Source organism: Andrena cerasifolii, chromosome 10, assembly GCF_050908995.1.
Source record: "Andrena cerasifolii isolate SP2316 chromosome 10, iyAndCera1_principal, whole genome shotgun sequence".
Lineage (NCBI taxonomy): Eukaryota > Metazoa > Arthropoda > Insecta > Hymenoptera > Andrenidae > Andrena > Andrena cerasifolii.
In genome coordinates, this window is record NC_135127.1 from 8,639,786 (window position 1) to 8,657,423 (window position 17,638).

The 17,638-nt window shown below is 42.1% G+C and overlaps 3 protein-coding genes across 6 annotated transcripts; 2 read left to right on the forward strand and 1 right to left on the reverse strand.

Annotated features, from left to right (window-relative positions):
• Positions 1 to 118: 118 nt before the first annotated feature.
• On the reverse strand, positions 119 to 3,519 carry Dhpr (dihydropteridine reductase). Of its 2 annotated transcripts, none has more exons than XM_076821964.1 (5): positions 3,370 to 3,519; positions 1,414 to 1,497; positions 1,088 to 1,334; positions 821 to 1,013; positions 119 to 747 (listed from the first exon to the last, which is right to left on the reverse strand). In XM_076821964.1, exons 2-5 carry the CDS (start codon positions 1,477 to 1,479, stop codon positions 648 to 650), a joined length of 606 nt encoding a protein of 201 aa, XP_076678079.1. In that variant the 5' UTR covers positions 1,480 to 1,497; positions 3,370 to 3,519; the 3' UTR covers positions 119 to 647. The 2 variants fall into 2 exon arrangements, with proteins under 2 accessions (XP_076678079.1, XP_076678078.1); XM_076821963.1 differs by lacking the exon at positions 3,370 to 3,519 and adding an exon at positions 2,377 to 2,538.
• Positions 3,117 to 13,715, forward strand: LOC143374090 (E3 ubiquitin-protein ligase KCMF1). Of its 3 annotated transcripts, none has more exons than XM_076821960.1 (8): positions 3,117 to 3,361; positions 4,849 to 5,016; positions 5,097 to 5,236; positions 5,317 to 5,513; positions 5,995 to 6,190; positions 6,300 to 6,514; positions 6,871 to 7,309; positions 7,412 to 13,715. In XM_076821960.1, the coding sequence occupies exons 1-8, from the start codon at positions 3,346 to 3,348 to the stop codon at positions 7,592 to 7,594; spliced, it is 1,554 nt and encodes a 517-aa protein (XP_076678075.1). In that variant the 5' UTR covers positions 3,117 to 3,345; the 3' UTR covers positions 7,595 to 13,715. The 3 variants fall into 3 exon arrangements, with proteins under 3 accessions (XP_076678075.1, XP_076678073.1, XP_076678074.1); XM_076821958.1 differs by lacking the exon at positions 3,117 to 3,361 and adding an exon at positions 3,965 to 4,019; XM_076821959.1 differs by lacking the exon at positions 3,117 to 3,361 and adding an exon at positions 3,965 to 4,019 and having other exon boundaries at positions 6,013 to 6,190.
• Positions 13,716 to 13,861: 146 nt separating this feature from the next.
• Rpi (Ribose-5-phosphate isomerase) lies at positions 13,862 to 17,566 on the forward strand. The gene is made up of 7 exons (XM_076821962.1): positions 13,862 to 14,213; positions 15,780 to 15,961; positions 16,059 to 16,119; positions 16,280 to 16,395; positions 16,465 to 16,598; positions 16,669 to 16,810; positions 16,885 to 17,566. Exons 2-7 carry the CDS (start codon positions 15,818 to 15,820, stop codon positions 17,071 to 17,073), a joined length of 786 nt encoding a protein of 261 aa, XP_076678077.1. The 5' UTR covers positions 13,862 to 14,213; positions 15,780 to 15,817; the 3' UTR covers positions 17,074 to 17,566.
• Positions 17,567 to 17,638: the final 72 nt, after the last annotated feature.

The following is a 17,638-nucleotide window of genomic DNA, read 5'->3' on the forward strand; positions in this document are numbered from 1 at the left end:
TTTAATTTAGAATAACTTAGGGGGCCCCATACGGAGCTCGCCTCAGGGCCCCCGAAAACGATAAGACGGCACTGGTACATAGATATAATTTCTCAATAATAAATGACACATTATATGATGCGTTTCAATATTATTCTTTATTTTATTTTTAACACTTTTCAATATCATTAATTACTAACAATCTCAATATTTCGATTTATTTCGTGTTCGTTTTTAACGCAACAAGCATAATAACCCTGTGGAATGTGATAAGTTGTATGGATCATCTATCGTTTAACTATACAAAATATATTATATTCATATAAAAATAAATATACGAAACAATATCAAATTCGTTAAAGTCCCTTCGAAAATTATTTAAAAAAACTCTTCTAGTCTCACAGTCTTTCATTTTTGCAGACTTATTACAGTGGAATGAACAATATAGCGATCACGTGAATATTTCCAAATACATACAAATGAACGTATTCGCAAATATTTACAATGCCCAACTGTTTTTGAGCAAATAACGCGAAACAAACGTTTCGAAGGTAATTCGGAGTTATTAGAAGACGAAATCGAACATTTACAATATGTATATATATATATATATATTTGTCATGATAGCACCCGAGGATTCTTGTTCCCGAAATTCCAGTTTTATCGCTTTAAGCAGTAATCAACTCCGTTTTATTGTCCTTGGTAATTAACTGCAGCAGACTGCCACTAGCAGGTCGATCTTCATTTTGTGACCACTTCCAGAAGAGGCTGTTACGAAAAATGTACAGTTTGGTAAAAAGGCAGCAGAAAATATAAAACAAATAAAAGAAGTTGTTTATACTTTGCCACAAATTCAAGTGGAGTCCAAGTAGACGTATCAGCATCAGCCATCCACTTTCTATTCATAGGTGTGTCTAATGTAACAGGCAGGACAGCCGCAACTAAAGAATCCTTTGGAAGACCACTTCCCTTAGCCGCCAAGGACTTTGTAAGCTGATGAACCGCAGCTTTAGCCATTCCATAGCCAATCATGCCTGTTTCGAGAAGATCATGGGATTGACAATAAAATAGGGGAGAAGAAATGATTAATGCTAAACAAGTTTTTTACCTGGTGTCTCCGTCAACGCTGGTTTAGCCCCAGTTAATGACAGAAACCCACCCTCCTTCAAATGATGCGCAGCGATACTACCAGCAATGACTGAACTCCACACACTTTGCTTCCACATAAGTTCGCTGTTTTTAACAAAATCTTTGTGGGCAGCATTCCCACCGGCCCATCCACCAGCCACACAAATCACGCCGTCTAGTTTATCCCCATTTAAAATGCTTGTAACTTGTTTGAGGATATCAACCTCCTGTGTAACATGCAAAAAGGAATAATTACAAATGCGTATATATATTTATGTACTCTGAAATGGTAATTTGTGATATTACCTGTTCTTGCCAGTTGTTCTCTGGTTTCACAATTACATTTGCGTCAGCTTGATCATTTGATTTCATATCAATATTTCCAACCCACTACAAACATAAATTATACTTCAGCAATTGCAAAATAATTGTTTCTCTAATTTGAGAAAATTAGAGGTATAAGTAATTATAGTTAGAAATCTATGATTAAAAGGATTTCAGTGTAATAAATAAAGTAAATTTCAAAGTTTTAATTCCAAGGCTAATAAATGCAAGACATGATCAATTGTGAAAGGATTCAGTTCAGTAGTTATGGCCTTGATGTGATTTTCCTGTAGAGTTTAGGATTAGTCATTAATTAAATCCTTGTCCTGAATACATATTTACACGTAACAATTATTTACTCACTTAAATCCATGTATAAGTTATTTAATAATATATTTTAATAGCTATATTCAATACAATAATGATTGTCATTTGATTTGTATGCACGCAATAATTCTCCCAGCATATGGAATATTAAATTTCATAAAATTCGAAAAGTGCGCGAAATTTTTATCAGCTAACCGCGAAAATTATAAACAAGAATACATTACGAAACTTTTCGCTCGTCTTTTAGTAAATTATATAATTTCATGGAGAATAAAATACTATTTAGGAAACGCAAGTTACGCACGCAAAGATTTTTATTTATCTGCCGCAGATAAATCTTGCGCAACGAAATCTGTGTTCGAATACTTTCACTTAACAGTTGTTTGGAATTAATTAACGATAAACCCGAGAAATTAATATTTAACCAATATAAGAGTGTTCTACGAGTTGATCTTGGGTACGCGAAGCTGTTAGACAACAATTGCAAATTCAATATTTTTGTAAATATAGAGGAGAAGCCGGAACTTTCTTCCGACGAGAGCAACGCAATGTTTTTGATAACGAAATCGACTTTCAAATTTTCTATTCGTAATACAGGTTCTAGTGTCAGTCACTTACCCAATTTTTCGATTTAAATTTTGAAACACAGGCAGAGCCTAATGCACCCTTGCCACCATATACAAGAACGCGTCCAACTACCGTCGCCATTGTTCAATAAATGAAACAACTTCGCGAAATAGGTTTCGGGGGTTCGCGATTCTGCACGGAAGAGTACGAAGTCGAACGAGAGCTACTCGGAAAAGTTCGTAAAAGGAGTGCCCTATTGCCAGATTTCGGCACAAACTACAATAACAGATTGCCAATCGACTACCTAATATTATTCAACTGCGAAATACGTCGTGCACATTTTAAATATAGCATCCCAAACACCCATTAATACTTCTTACTACCTAAATCGAACTTTCCATTTCAAATACAAACAAATAAATAATAACCAGACCAATACCTCTTGAAACATTAAAAATTCATATTTATCTAACAAATAATAAAATTACTATTACCTCTTCAATCCTGCATTATTTAAAACAGTCTCTACGATGAATTGAAAAAGTGATGCTCCAATATAATACATACAATAAATAATATCTAATAAAATCGCCCGACCAGTCTGCAAAATGTGTTTGTCTATGGGAATTTGAGTAGAGAATAGTCCCGCCGTAGAGAACCGTTAATTAAACACGCCACAGCCTGGGCGATGAATGTTTAACAAACGACTGTACCCGTGACATTTGAATTTCCCGCGCGCGTTTCCGAGCAGGTGGCAACGCTGCAATGACAGAGACCCTGCCCGCAACGTTCTCCGGGAGCGTAGGTCTAGTGTGACGTCACGGCAGCCTAGTTGGGTTAGGTTTTACGCTGGAAATTCTAACGAAAAATTTTTTGTTTGACGATTAATGTTTTCCCCATCGTGTCTACTGCACTGAGCGACGTGAAGAACTAACGCAGTGGCGAGCAGTAATCGCATATCGTAAACCGTTCGATCGCGAGACACCGCGCTATCGGCGTATATGAGATTTTAAACGGAAAATGAATCGACATGAAGGTACGTACGTGTGCGCTGCTCCCGACTCAGCAAGTCAGCCTACGGATTCGCAGCTCGCTAGATTTCATTCGCGTCGATGGCGAGGCCCACGGGATCACGGGGCATTCGCGTGTGCACGTAGAAATTCTGTGCAGGCCCGTGGTCGAGGTTACGGGATCTGCAATGCATGAGATTTTTCGCAAGACATTTCTCGCAAGAGAGCCCTGTACCAAAGGGTCTAATGTCAGAGGCCAGATGGCAGCACTTAGAAAAAAATTACTCCAATTTCTGTGGATTTGTGATGTTCCCCTTCGATGATATCCCTGAATTTTTTCGCCATGTCATTTATTTTCGACCGCCCGCCCGCGCGGGGGCGGACGCGAGCCAGGGGAAATGATTTCTCACCAGCTGTCAGAATGCCCTACCAGCTGACTGCTTCAAAATTCCTCTTCTTCATCAATCCCCTTCTCTTTCTGATAATCTCAGACCTCCAAAACATATTGCAGCACGTTCCCCTTGCTCCTCGTCATTCATTCAGCCCCTTCGACGAGTCTCCTTTAAATTCAGAAATTCGTGGCTCCTTTATGTAACGCAATGTTGTTTGTTGTTTAAGTAGTAGCAAGGTCTCGACGTCAAACAATGGAATGCTCCGGAGTTTTCAATTTTAAACGTCACAATGGTATTAGCAATGTTAAGGGTACTCGCGCCTCGACGCGATAATAACACAGGATTTTTTCTATCTGCTTCGCATCCGTGCATGTTACATAATTCAGATTACAAATATCATATTCGATTTCAACAATGTCGTCACTTTTCATATCCCTGCGGATACTTTGATCTATGTGATGTACATTACGAGAGATTAACCTTGTTCTTGTGTGTCTTTATTTTTCAATGTGTAGATGTATGATGTGTACGCATCTTTAAATAACATTCCCTTTTCTTGCATATCAATATTCAAGTTTTATATTAACGATAAGCCGCGAGGGAGAACTTTCCAGCTATACAGCACTGTACAGGAATTAATATTTCATTCTCAGCAAGAAGTACTTCTTCCTACGAAAGACAGAAACTTAATTAGCGTGTAATTAACCATTCTCTATTGTTCGGACATTTGTTTTGGAGACAATGTTATTGATGATAACTTTTACGTAGAGTTTTATATGAAAATGTACATATTGCTACAACAATCTTTGTTAGCAGGAGTGTATGTGTGCTCCTATACAGATTTAAAAGTAGACTCAAGCAAGTTACTTTTTATAGATTCAGTTCAAGGTTACTGCACACATGCATGTGTAAGAGATATATAAATATCTTTTGTAGGAACAACTGTGTTTTTCTTAATGTTCATCTCGCGTCCTATTGTTTCTTTGTATTTCATTTATCAGACACTTGTACGTGACCGCATTTTTCTTGTTTTCGAGATCAAATAGTACAGTTAATTTACTCTGATGTTTATGAATACGGCTTACCGAGAAAGTATCATTGTACGACCGCGCTCATTTCAGGGGTAAGTTGTGACGCCTGCTTAAAGGGGAATTTTCGGGGTCGCAGATACAAGTGCCTCGTCTGCTACGATTATGATTTGTGTGCCAACTGTTACGAAGGAGGTGCCAGTACTACGCGTCACCTCACTGATCATCCTATGCAGTGTATACTTACTAGATCTGACTTTGGTGAGTTAATTACGGAATCCTCCGCGCGACGGTGGTTTCAAGTATCAAACGAGCGATAATTCAAATTTATCATTCCATAGAATTATATTATGGCGGAGAGGGAGTGAGTATAGAACAGCCACAATCCTTAACTTGTCCTTACTGTACAAGAATGGGTTTCACTGAGGCTACTTTACAAGAGCACGTTGCTGCAGAACACCCAGATACTTCTGTCGAAGTTGTACGTATATCATCCGCCTAAGAATGTTTACATGTACCTGGTTACGCAGAAAGATTTGTCAACTTATAATTTTGCTATAGATTTGCCCAGTATGTGCATTTATCTCAGGAGCAGATCCTAATAATGTGACTGATGATTTTGCGGGTCATTTGAGTGTGGAGCATCGTAGCGGACCAAGAGACCTAATCTCTTTTCTAGATGAACCATCTTCAAGTAGAAATAATAGTAGACGAATACCACATCCATCTAGAGGTGTTTGTGGGCCACGACCTCGCAGGTATGCATATCTGTTAACGTACGCGCTAAGTTAAGTAGTTGCAAAAGACACTACAGTATACCCTGCAAGTAGAGTACTGTACGCTTATACGACTACGAAGAGAATCTAACAAAATGATGCCAGATATACGTATTCGAATACTACTCTTCTAATCTATCTTCAAAAAGCTTTGATAACAGTAATTGTTGTGTATAATGCGAGTGTATTCGCTCGTTGGATATGCGCCTTCAAGCGACATATTCGGCTGCATGTAATGCGTATTTAAACATCATTCTTCCACTTTAACGATATATTCCATCAGTCCGTTTATCCGAACACGACTTAGTAACCATGCCTGGATGTCATTGCACACACATTCGACGGCGGAAAGTATATCGAGTCGGTAAATGTTTCTAAGGAACGCGAAATAAGGCTTCAACCTCAGTTCATCATCGTCATCTCATCTTAGATAATGTTCATTGGCGTGTCATTGGACCTGCAGGTCCAATATGCATTTCAGTTCGTCCGGGGGATTGAGTCCAAGTAGTCGAGATGGTATAGATCCAATTGCAGAATTACTCTCTCAATTATCCGGTGTTCGTAGAGGTGGTGGAGGAGGAACTGGTCAGAGTTCGTCAACGCCATCGCAATTACAACAGCTGCAAATGCAGCTGCAGCTGGAGAGACAACAAGTTAGAGTACGTCCAAACACAAGAATTTACCCAGTATTTACGGCTGGCGGTAAAAACGTTTTGAATCGAAGTTCATTGGATTGGAATAAGTGATGCAAGAGATACGTGGTTTCAGGTTGCTAGGCAACAATTGGAGCGGTTACCTAGGAGGCAGACTCAGGTTATTGGTTCTGTAAGCGGCGGAGGAGGTACCAGTGGAAGTGGTCATTCTACTACTATGACCAGCGTGGTAACAAATAGTACGAGTAGTAACAATAATGCAACCCATGTGGCTAACCCGTCCGGTGCATCGTCCACCAGTTCGCAGAACTATATGTTTCTGCTGCCAAGGTATATTATTTGCTCGTATTCCGGGGCTTGAATAACATTCCGCGTTATCAACGTCGGAATATTCATGAAAAGTAACTGGCATTCGCGCGACCTTTTACGCACGTGCCTGCGCGATACATATATGCAAGTTCTTTGTCTGAAATATGCAAAACTGCGTGTCACGGCCAGTGCAGCGGCTGCCAAAAGCTATATTTTAAGACCGCCCATTCGAAGTATAGAATTTCGAGAGTAAACCGAACGCGTGGCTTTCCTCTCGCTTTCAATTTAGTCGAAGCTCGTGTTTATTCATGTTTTTCGCGCGATTTTTATACTACTTAGTAGAGCGAGGCGTTAAGCTCCATCTTTCTTTATTACAGATGCATTACAACCACTCTGTCAGACTCGCAATTACAAAACATTGAACGTGAGAGTGCGAACAGGAGCCTCTTCACGCGCGAGCTCATTCTCGGGACGCTTTCTCAAACATTGCCGGAGTTGATACAGCAGAAATCCGCCGCGCAGACACCAGTGTCGGGCGCGACCACTGCCACGACCAGTCACGAAACACCAAACGCAAACGCTCCCGCGGTCTCGACGAAGAAATTGAGTTTAACCCAGGAGGCGAAAAGGGATCAGGCGACGAGTAAACACGTAACGCAAACGTCAGCGCAACAGACGCATACCGTTCAAGCTGCTGCTGGCGGTGTGGGGATAGGCCCGCAAAGTCAAGGATTGCCGCCGAATTCGAATAACCTCGCGTCGCAAAACACGCCTATGGTTCAAACACTGATGCACAGTGTATTACCTCAGCCGCTGGTGAGTAGGCACGAATAAACCCCCGTGATCTTGAGACAGCTTCGAGACTACCTCGAAGAAAAGGCTGGAGCTGGTTTTCTACAGTTCCTCTGTTGTTTACAGGTTCTGCAGCAACCACTGCCGCCGCCAATTAGTAGAACTATGAGAGAACCGATAGCAACCCCGGCATCAGCGTACCTTAGAGGTGGAGTCGGTCCAGTTGGAGTAACAGGTCCTTCACGTAGGAAGCCGGTTAGGGCTGTAGATGGCAGAAACCAATCTACGGAGCCACCGCCCCCACACTAACCCCTCCTTAGCCCGTACCCACCCACCCTGACTCCTCACAGGACCCTCTAGCACTAGTCCTAGCACTGTTTAGAACACCTCATCATTATTGTTATTATTATAATATTATATATTAATAATTATTCGAATGCCCTCCTCCTCACCCTCCCTATCTTTATCACTTCTCCAAAAAAAAAAAACAAACCTCTAATCTCGCCATTTCTTTTCGTCGTTACATGTGACATGGAACAAGGGCAAGGGCTGATTCGCCGACACATGCAAATAATGTACATAACTTCACTTCTTGCAGTCATTATACACTTCCTCGTGTACACGCTCCTCAGCGAGTCTTGCCACGTTCTTCCATATCGGGGTCGATCGCTGCGATCGATCGAGGATTGAGACGAACAAGAAGACGACTTAACAGAAAAGTAAACCGGATAAGGCAAACGATATTAGCTTCACGCACTGGCGGCTGCATTGGCAACGTTAGATCCGTGAAGGAGGATACTCAGAAGCGACGGAAAAGAGAATGAGAAAGAAGGCGCACCGTACCCGTCGTACGCACCAGCTTATCTCACGCCCCGTGACATTCAACTGGTTCGAATTTCTTTGGTCACCGTGTACTTTTTCTCAGGCACTCAGCTGCTAATATATATTATGTATTTTTAATGTACAAACACGTTTTATACGGAGAGGATTTATGTATCTACTGTTGCCTGGGCTGGTCCGTCCGCGCTTAAGCCCCCTTAATCGTCGGACGAACGTTCTGAGGCAGCAAGTCGGCTTAAAAGGAAAGCCTTTCAAAGTTGCCATCTACATGCTTCGCAGAATCACGTAAATTACACATGTATGTGGACGCTTGGCCGTGAGAGAGAAAGAGATAAGAATACCCGCCGGATCGCATCGGCATTGCCTCGGAATGACACAATTATGAACATTAGGTTGGCGGGCCATCCCTTGGCGTGTTACAGCCGCTTGATAATCGGTGTTGCGAAAATGGAGGGATTAGACCGAGGCTCGAAACGGTTCTTCGGAAACCACGCGCCTCCGTGAAAATTTCTGTCTACTTAAAAGTATTCCATCAGGAGCCACCCTCGTTCTCTTCGGCGTTACTAATATTTTCAAGATAACGCCCCGCGTGTATGTATGTTCCCGTTAATCAATCTAATCGCTCCATTTTATCATACAAAACAAAACAACAACAAAAAAAAGAGAGAGAAGAGACGATTAAGTATTTGTACGTGTGCCTTTTGTTTTCCGGTAATAGAAGCTTTACTGATTCGGTACGTGTAAGAGTTATTGCGTCGCACCGAGAGAGATAAACTAAGGGCTGCTTGCCACCCTTTCTCTTCCAAGCAATTGATTGAATGGAAACCACGCGAAGCAGAAACACGATCAGTTTTATTCGAAGGAGAGACGCACCGAGCGTGCGTGCGTGTGACGCAACGCGAATGTATTCGGGATTAACGATTCTACTAGAAGTAGAAGTGTATTCGAAATTCGAGGGCGCTCGTCGAAAACGAGTGTGCAACTAAGTTTCAATTACCTCCCGCTTCAGCCCCTCTTTTTTCTCTTCGTTTCCCGCATAGATGTCTCGTTCATCTGTGTACATTTTGCATTGTAATTAATTTTCCTCGTACTACCCCCTACCCCCCTCAATCTTACGTTGCTTTATATTCGTGGGTGTATCTGCGAGACGTGGATGATACAACAGAATGAAATTATACATATATACATATAAACCGATGAGAAACAATTATATAAAATATGTAGCGTGTGACTTTTCATTTTTTTTTTTCGTCTCTATTTTTTTTTTTTTTTTTCAATCGTCTTACAGCTGTCGCGTGTTCAGGCTTTCTCCGCTGATAAAAGTTCAAAGTCGAAATCAGAATCTACCGTTAAACTTAAGGGAGATAGCTCAATGGTGTCGAACAGACGAGTTCTCGCGTCGTTTCTCTCCTCCCCTGGATCTTTCGTTCGATCTTCGTACTCTCCCCCAAGCAACCCTTCGACCGTACCTTTTACAATTCACATACTAACGTGCACCTTTCTCGTGTAGCACCCTCACGGCCCTTCGCCGTCCACCCCACCACACCCCCTCGTGTACTTTGTGATGTGTGAATTAGCGGCAGTGCGCAAAAACAAGTGAAACGAACAAAAAATATAGAAAAACCCGATGCGAAGGAAAGTAACGAAGAGAGGGAAAAAAAAAAGAAGTATACTTAATTGCCTTAACACGTAATGCCTGAGAAATTGAACGGGGAGTACTATACTTCGGGCGTGTTTCGGAGGGATGCGTGTCTAGCAACATACCCTTTACACGGTGGAGATACACCTCGAACCCAAGATGATTACTGTATACTGGTCTAAGCTGAATAAATAAATTGCGTGCATTAATCGAAGTGACGATTCGCGGGCACCGAGACGAGGAAGAATGATTTGCGCCTCTCGCCAACGATTTAAACACGACGCCCGCTACTTCAGTTGGTCGCTTTTAAATTCCACACGGATCAGAACGAAGCAAGACTCCGCGCGCGTGCTACGCCAAATCAGCCGCATCGATCAAAGAGGGGATAGGCGAGATGATTGTTTTGCTTGCGCGACGAGCGAGTTCCAAGTATAAATCCGAGGGAATTAGAACTGCGTTTCTTCTTCATTCTACTCGGTTCCGTCAGCGCTGCGAGCTTTGGTTCCCCCCTTGTTTCCACGTCACTTTGCGAATTTGTAAAATCATCGACCGTTCAACACCGCCTACTTTGCTATTAATATTATTTTTATCGTTACTTTTTAACGCTGATTACGATGTACTATAACGACGTTGGCCAAGGGAGGTTTCGAAGGGACGATGTGACGCGCCTGTTCGAACAGTCGAATGCTGTATTAATACTGTTATAGTTTTATTGTTACAACTTTCTCCCACTTTCATTCTCGAATTTCAGCATAATCGTTAACAAGACAGCTTTTTACATTATATATATACATATATATATATATATATAAATATATATATATATTTATTCGTTAAGACTACGAAAAGGGTGCCTCGGAGTATCGTCGTAAGTTTCTCGCGCCTCCTTTCCTTTCTCTCTTTGTTTTCTCTTTTTTTTTAACGATAACATATACGTAATTTAATACTCGTTTTCTTGAAACTTCGTAGATGTAGAGGAAATGAGGAAGAATTATTCGGGCTCTCTCGGATTATTGTATCGAAAGCTCTCGAGAGAAATTAAATGGTCTTTGGAAGCAATCTCTGTTCGCTCTCTGTCAACGCCGACGATCCTCCCGGATATCCTTTTGCAGGAAGAAGAGCCAAACGGTCGGGGGAGAATGGCAAAGGGATTGCTCTTGCGAGCGAGGGGCTAACGGGCGGGAAGGGAAGACATTCTTCCGCGGCTCGAACCATTGCTTTCACCCAGAAATAAATATCGAGAGGCAAAAAAAAAAAAAGAAAGTGGCATCAGGGAATATGGACATTTACCGATCGAACGTAAGGAATTTCACAACGAATTCTTGAAACTGCGCGTCAAAATCTCGGCTTTATTTTCGGAGTAAAGATTAAGCGCGAGAGGAAGAAGAAGAGTACATAGAATGCGTACGACATTTCCCCCCTTTTCTATTCGACGAAGCAGCTCCCCTTCGAACGAATTGAAATTTTCAATTTAAACTATATTTTACCTATCATTGCCTACCGCATAAATATAAATAAATAATATATAATTATATATACATATGTATACACGAGAAAAAGCACGCAAAGTGAAAATCCACGTGCACGCCTACGCGCTGGCCGCAGAATTTCAATCGTCGCGATTCGCGCGTAGGCGTACAGTTGTACAGCGTCGTGTAATTGTATCCGCGCGCGCGTGCACGCGAGGCGAAAGTCGAGTGTAAGCCGGAGGACGAAGCGAAGAGTCCGCTGGGCTCGTGAAAGTGGCAGGGAGAAGCGGCTCTGTGGTGGGAACGAGAGAGAAATTGCGAATTTCATTGATTTTATCGTTGTACACTGCGCTTTCATTGCGATGCCGTTTCTTATCGTTATAATCGATTATTAGCGTCTAATATTAGGGCTTGTACGTACACAGTGGCCCCGAGGGATAAAAAGAGCGCCACGAACGAGTCTGACTGTAATATAATATTGCTACGATATAATTTTAACGAAAGGGGACGTGTCGTTGGCGCGAAACAACGTCGCGCAATTAACGGCACGATCTGGAACCACTTTCTGGATCGTATAAGTACTTCACCGCTGATAAACCGCGCCGATTGGAAACAGAGACGTGCGAGAAAAACGAGATAAAACGGAGAAAAAAAAATGAGCTGTAAACGTGAGAAAGGGAAGCCCCTTTTCTGTTCTCATTAAGGATATTTATTATACTATATTTTCCACAGTATTTTTGTACTGTGATATATAATACGTGTGTGCACGATCAACAACTGTTGCGTTTGCCTTCCTCACGTCGGGAGCTGTCTTTTCCCTCGAGAAGAAGCTCGTGGCGAGAGCGGGGAGAATACGGCGCGAAGGTGTTTAATAGAATCTTCAACGAAACGTTCGACGAGTACATTTGGAATAAAGCGTCGTGCCGTATCTTGCCCGGCGTGGCTCTCGTCGTTTCGAAGGGCGAGAAAGTGACCTCGCGTTGCGTTGTTTTCGAGCGTACATAATATCACCTAATTATCCTAAGAGCGATCGGTATTTTTCATCGAGAGTCTGACGAGCCTCACGAGTTTCACTCGCAATCCTAGCCAAAGGGAAGAAGCGAGAGGTGTACGGAGGAGAGCACGATAGAACAATTTCATAGGGAATAGCGAACCGCATATTAATATTGTATGTATCAGCACTAGAGCCAACAGATGGGTTAAAAGAACATTCGTAGCGGCTTCCGTGGCCCTCTAAAAACGCCCATAGGCACGACTTCCCTTCCCCTATTTTTGTTTTACCCGATCGAGGGTGGTGTACGGGACAGGAGGGTAGAATCAAAAGCAAGCTTGTCGAGGCGAAGCCTCCCACAAAGTCCTCTCCAAGTAGATCGTCGGGCAGGGACAGTGCGAGAAAGCGAGTGAGAAACCAGCCAGCGAGAAAGAGACCTGCGCGAGTGCGTGTGTGTGTGGATATGTATGCGCGTGCCTGTGTGCGAAGAAAGTAAGAGAACAGCCTTTCCCCAGTTACTTTAAACAATTTCCGCTTCGACGACTTTTGACAATTCGGAAACGAGATATAGAAAACTCGCGTTTCAACGTCTCAACACACACACACACACACACACACACACACACACCTACACGTTATAATTAGCGTTGTTGCAGACTCGAGTCACGACTTGCTCATTGGTGCGACACCCCCGGTTTTCGGTACAGAAACTGTGGAATAGCGCGATTATATAGAAAGTATTCGCGAGCTTCGTGTGCGTAAGCTTCGAAAAAAAGTGTTTTCCCGTTCTGTCGAAAGGATCGCACGAGTCGATCGAGCGATATGCGTGCCCTGGTTGTATACCATGCAAGGCTGATCCAAGCGTGATCGACGTTAGTGTTTGCGTTCCCCACGGTCACCTGGTGCGCTCGCGAGATTACATTAAATTCGGCCTTGCTAATTGGATGCGCACGTTCGAAGCACGACTTTCCCCCCAAATTTGTCGAGCTAAGGTGGAGCCCGGTCGCTTTCTGGTCGCGAGGAGAAGTAAGTTGCATCGGTTGGGACAGCATCGACGCGAAACGCATGGATTTTTGCTAAAGATTTTATCCCAGCCTGCTCGAATACGTACATGCATGAGATTTCATCCACGCGAAAGGTCGCTCGTGAATTTTTACCTGATTTTTAAGAATCGTCGACCGATGCAAAATCGTGTGTGAAACAACCCTGTTGAACGAAAGTGAAGGAGTGGAGAGAGAGAGAGAGAGAACGAACGAGAGAGAGAGAACGAACGAGAGAGAGAGAAAGAGAGACTATGATAAGAGAGAGAAAGAAACATTGTGCGTGGTCGTACGTTAATACGGATAGCGTTGAGACGAATATTACTATTAAAGTACTAATAGAGAATTAAAGTGAAATCTTATACATAATAATTCTTGAACTGTAAATTGTGTTTGGTTGTATTTTGTGTTATTCGCCTCTGATGCTGAATATAATGGAAATTCGATTGAGCCTCGGTGGTTTCTATTTATTCTTACATGTCGAGTAACTGGATAGACTTTTAGCATTACGCGTCTTATAATAATGATCCTATATATAGAAACATTCAGTAACGACTTTTGTATACATTTCCTTTATAATTAACTACTTAGCTGCCCGGGATAGTTTCGTCGGATTAATTCAACATGCGACATCGTCATCAGTATGTATATGCTAATCGTAAATTTTTATTAATTCCCTCCCGCCCCTCGTCGATGGTTAATGGATTTTTGCAATCGCATCTGGACATATACAGAGCCTTGGCTATTTTCTGCAACGAGTTTTGTAAATGTTTTGTTTGACATTAAATGGTTATTGATAAGTTGATTATAGTAACTTAAACATGCGTTTTGAATACTTGCTCCCAACACTTTGCGCGCGTTTCTGTCGACGATACACAGCTGACTCGACATATTACAGCAGCGATAGCGCGCAGCCTCTGCGATCACACGGAGAGATAAGGAAAGTGCAGTAAGATTGGTGATGTGCGGTTTTGAAGAAATTTAATAGTAACTGGTAATTATCGAGTCGTATATTACAATACAGTTAATCCTTAAGTACATATACCTATAAACTTTTCGCTATTTTTCCATGCAATCGTTATAATTATTTTCATTGCAATCAATCTCTTACAAACAGTTCTTAGTCGGTACTACACAGACGTGATCTTTTGTCGTTAATAAATGCTCCCATTAGTTGACGAAAATATGTACTCCGGGCTATCTACTCTAACAAGTTTTGTAGAGTATTCGCCGCTTCAACATAAACAATATAGATATTAATCTACCAAAGCGATATGTTCTCTACCTTTCACACCTAGAATTATAGAAAATCGCGTCTGCCCGAGTATCTCTGTCTCTTTCTAATCATCAGTCTCTCTCAACCTAATCGCCACCACCTCGCGCCATGCATTCCTGGTATTACAAGCCAAAAAGTATCAGGCTTACATAACCAAAGTTAGTGGCATGCCATCTATCTCCATCTTGTCGCACACTATTTCCTTTCACTTTCTCACGTACGCCATCTATTTCTGTCCTTGTCGCACACGCTGCTTATCTGTCTCGCACACTCCAGCCACCTACCTCCTTTATCATGTTGCGAGTCCCGTTGGTCTCGTCACGATAATATTGTATTGCATAGGGTAGGGTGAATACAGAGGCAGAGGAATACGGTATCCAGGTTTGATTGACTGCAAAGTTAGAAAAGTATTTTATATGTATATTGATGTAAGATTGCGATGCGGGTGGTACAGTTGGAAACTTAGGTAGGGTTCGAAATGTGAAGAGAACGACGATTTCCAGACCTGAGACGAATCGCGAGTTTCTTTTGAGAAGTTCTTGTCCTTCGTTAGTCTTCAGGAGTGTCGATTGACTCCAAATGTGTTGGCGACGTTAAGGAAGTCATAAATTTCATTCAAGGGTTTTCTCTCTCTCGGTCCTCGGAGCAAGGCCTACTTTCTCTTCCCACATGTGCACCCTATTCCTTGTAACGGAAAAGCGCGCTTCCACCACCGTTCGGAACGGTGGGAAAACAGCTGAGGGCGGAGCAGGGCCGGCGCGAGGATGGTTGGTGCCCTTATGCAAGAAAACTTTTGGCGCCTCCAAAATTTTTGCACCTGTTTTCTACTTAACATGTTCTGCCTTTACGGCTGGCGCCCTTACATAATGGGTTCCGCCGGCCCTGGGGCGGAGGATGCGCAAGGATGGAAAGGGCACCATTGTTCGAGAAGGCAAGGCCAGACGACTGATAGCTCTGGGAGAGCAGAACGATTTTGACTCCCTATCAATAAACTTATAAACTGCTCTCTATTTCAATTGATCTCTTAAAATTGTCGAGAAAACATTGAAATTTCTCTATCAGCCAACTCTATTTCAAATACCCGCGCATCTCGTGAGCAGAGTACTTCAGCGCTCCACGAGCACAAACTACCTTTGCGGTACTAGAAATTCCCGCGTAATCGCGTAACAATCATGTGTTCCTATTCAATCCGCTGATTTTCTGCCCCTATTCGGACCGTCGGGATGGTCGGCATTGCAGGATGCTGGAATGCAACAGAGTGAACAACAGTGAATCGCATGGTGCATGGACGAGGATCGCGTTTACACATTCGCGCGTTAACAACCATTGCCAGCGTCGTTTCCAGGAGCTTACTGAAAATGGGACCTCTCGAGAATGCCAAAAAAATCGCGGCCTACAGGGCTGTCGACGAATACGTAAAGGTAATTATCATCTGTAAATGAGATTGCAGAATAATGATAGGTTATACGAGCGCGCCGGTCGGCACTCATTTGAATTGTTCGTATCCCTGTTTTACAGGATAACAGCGTCGTCGGAATTGGCAGCGGGTCAACTATAATATACGCCGTTCTCAGACTAGGTAAGCAACACTTCATTTCGTACTTAAGTACCACCAATTATAGTAGCGTGATTTCATCCACGATTACGTCGCTCCCATTGATTTGCGCATGATAATCGCAAAAACCGATCTTTGACCTTGATCATGATTCTTGATTATAGAAAAGCGTTGTACCTTTCAGCCGAACGAGTGAAGGAAGAGAAGCTGAATATTGTCTGCGTTCCAACCTCGTTCCAAGCTCGCCAGCTGATACTGAACAATCACCTCTCGCTGGGTGATTTAGAAACCTACCCCAAAGTAATAGAGAATTTTTCGTTCGGTCCCTTTACCAAATCAATGTCTATATCGTCGCTTCATCGTTAACAGTTGGACTGCGCAATTGACGGAGCGGACGAAGTTGATTCGGAAATGAATCTGATCAAAGGTGGAGGAGGATGTTTGCTTCAAGAGAAGATCGTCGCGTCTTGCGCCGATCAGCTTGTTATAATAGCTGATTACACGTGAGTGTTGTACTGGTAAGGAATTTGTTTAAGACACTTATATTCATCTGGATGCTCTACTGGTTTTCAGGAAAAATTCTCAGAGACTTGGTGAACAGTACAAAAAAGGCATTCCCATTGAAGTGGTTCCTATGGCGTATACAGCTATCCAGAGACGAATCGAAGATAGTTACGGAGGATCCGTACAAATTAGAATGGCATTAGCTAAGGCTGTAAGTACTTCTTGCATTCTTCTTCCAGACACTGATCACGATTACGAACTACATTTGTTCCGGTTTATCTGCAGGGTCCAGTTATAACGGATAATGGTAATTTCATTCTGGACTGGGACTTTCCACGAGACTTGAGTAATTGGAATGAAATCAATACAAGGATTTCGATGATACCTGGGGTGATCGAAACAGGGCTCTTCATAAAAATGGCGAAGAAGGTGTACTTCGGTATGCCCGATGGTAGTGTTAAAGAACAGCTATAGTGTTATTTCAAACACTCATTCATGTACTTATCGAATCGAATTTAGTGCAGGAGTATGTGACGAGAGGGTTTGAGTAATCCTAAATTTACTGTCCTACTTCTAACGTGGTAACGCATTTTCATCTTTACTTTTCTATTCATTACTCATCTTCATTATTTCTGTATATTCCTCTTTATGTCATAACGTTGTTATTCCTTTTTATACACGGATTTTTAAGGAGATTGTGTTACATAGACTGAAACATTCTCTTTACTTGGTTTTTAGATCTTATTATTGTAATCTACGAGGGGAAAAACGGAACACTTGATATAATTATAAGATATATATATATATATATTATCAAGTCTTCCTTTTTAATAAATAACAAAAAAACTCGTGCTGTGGTACGCGATACTTGGTGCTCAAGTAATTATATACAATGTGTACAAATGAAACAGTCATATATGTTGTAAATTGAAAGTGGATACTTAATAAAACAGAAAGTTTTGTACAATCTTCAAGAGTTTCTATTCTATTCCAGGATCAATTCTTCGCCCTCCACGATAAACTAATACAAGGTACTTAA